Source organism: Sinocyclocheilus anshuiensis, unplaced genomic scaffold, assembly GCF_001515605.1.
Source record: "Sinocyclocheilus anshuiensis isolate Anshui unplaced genomic scaffold, SAMN03320099.WGS_v1.1 scaffold1228, whole genome shotgun sequence".
Taxonomy (NCBI): domain Eukaryota; kingdom Metazoa; phylum Chordata; class Actinopteri; order Cypriniformes; family Cyprinidae; genus Sinocyclocheilus; species Sinocyclocheilus anshuiensis.
In genome coordinates this window covers 506717-508206 of record NW_015547716.1, presented here as the reverse complement: position 1 = coordinate 508206, position 1490 = coordinate 506717, and the positions used below count along the sequence as shown (strand labels likewise).

General features: G+C 31.4%; 1 protein-coding gene across 1 annotated transcript in view; it reads left to right on the top strand.

The window, feature by feature from the left end:
- Window positions 1-1490, top strand: part of LOC107704187 (von Willebrand factor A domain-containing protein 5A-like) — a 26374-nt gene that overhangs the window by 17969 nt on the left and 6915 nt on the right. The window contains exon 13 of the mRNA XM_016507074.1: window positions 256-374. Within this exon, the coding sequence (XP_016362560.1) occupies window positions 256-374 (119 nt within the window). The remainder of the gene's footprint in view (window positions 1-255; window positions 375-1490) is intronic.

Here is a 1490-nt window from a genome sequence, read left to right as displayed (position 1 = left end):
TAATGATTTTTGGCATAAAAGAAAAATGGATAATTTTGACCCATACAATGTATTGTTGGCTATCGCTACAAATATACCTGTGCTACTTATGACTGCTTTTGTGCTCCAGGAACACAAATATAAATCATTTTGTGTTTCTGTGATTCAGAAAAATTGCCTGTCCTAACTCAGATGTGACGCAACACTGGCTCTTGTAAGAAAGTAAAGTGTGAAATCACCAAATCCTCACATTACTCTGTTTCTCTCTCGTCACAGAGTTCAGGAGAGACAGAAGGAGCAGTAACAGTGAAATACAGGCTGAAAGATCAACCAGCGACTAACCAGCTCCAGTTTACTCTGTTTATAACATATGAAACTAACAGAGCAGAGGTGATGCATGGACATTAATACACGCTATAGAAACAATTGTCATGTTTGTGGTCTCTCAACAGACACACACACACACACACACACACACTCTCTCACACACACAAACTCACACATGCACACACACGCGCACATACAGTCACACAGTGAAAAAATTTGCATAAACATGTGGCAGCAAATACTATAAAAGTACAATTTACAGACATCACACAGGGCAAAATTGGTTTAGCAGTTTAAGACAAATGCTGTGCAAACAGACTAGTTTATAACATATGAAACTAACAGAGCAGAGGTGATGCATGGACATTAATACACAAAAACTTTTATTACTTTTCCATAGTATTAAACCTCAAATGTCAACTCTACATTGGATTGTTTTTTTCTTTAAATACAAAAAGTAAAAATATGCATGGTATTATAATGTTATACCAAAACTAAAATTAAAACAATGGAAAAACCCTTAAGATAACTTGTAGAAAGACAAAAACACATCTTAAGCACGCAGAATAACATCAGTGGACTTTGAACAATTAATCGCCGCTTTGAATGATTATGTAATTGTGGCATCTGTAATTGTAATCACGATTAGAAATTCAGCCCTATGACCTAAGTATGACATTCTTTTACAATAATTAGCAACAACATTTAGCATTCGAAACTTACAAATGAATTTGCGAATGAATCGTTCAGTGTGATTTGTGAACCAGTTCATCAGGTAGATTGGAAGGAATCGCTCTTAATCTTCCATTTAGTGCTCGTCAATCGTGATTAATCTTGATTAATCGCATCCAAAATAAATGTTTTTGTTCACATAATATATGTATGTTTACTGTGTATATTTATTATGAATATATAAAAGAACACACATACAGTATAGATTTTGAAAATATTTACATGTATAATAACATGTATCATAATTTATATTATATATAAATATATTTATTATATAAACAACATATTTTTCTTAAATATATACATGCATGTGTGTGTATTTATATATACATAATAAATATGTACAGTGAGTACACATATGTAAACAAACTTATTTTGGATGCAATTGCAATTAATTGTTTGACAGCACTAATATATATATAATATATATATTACAATAAAAACAAAGTTTT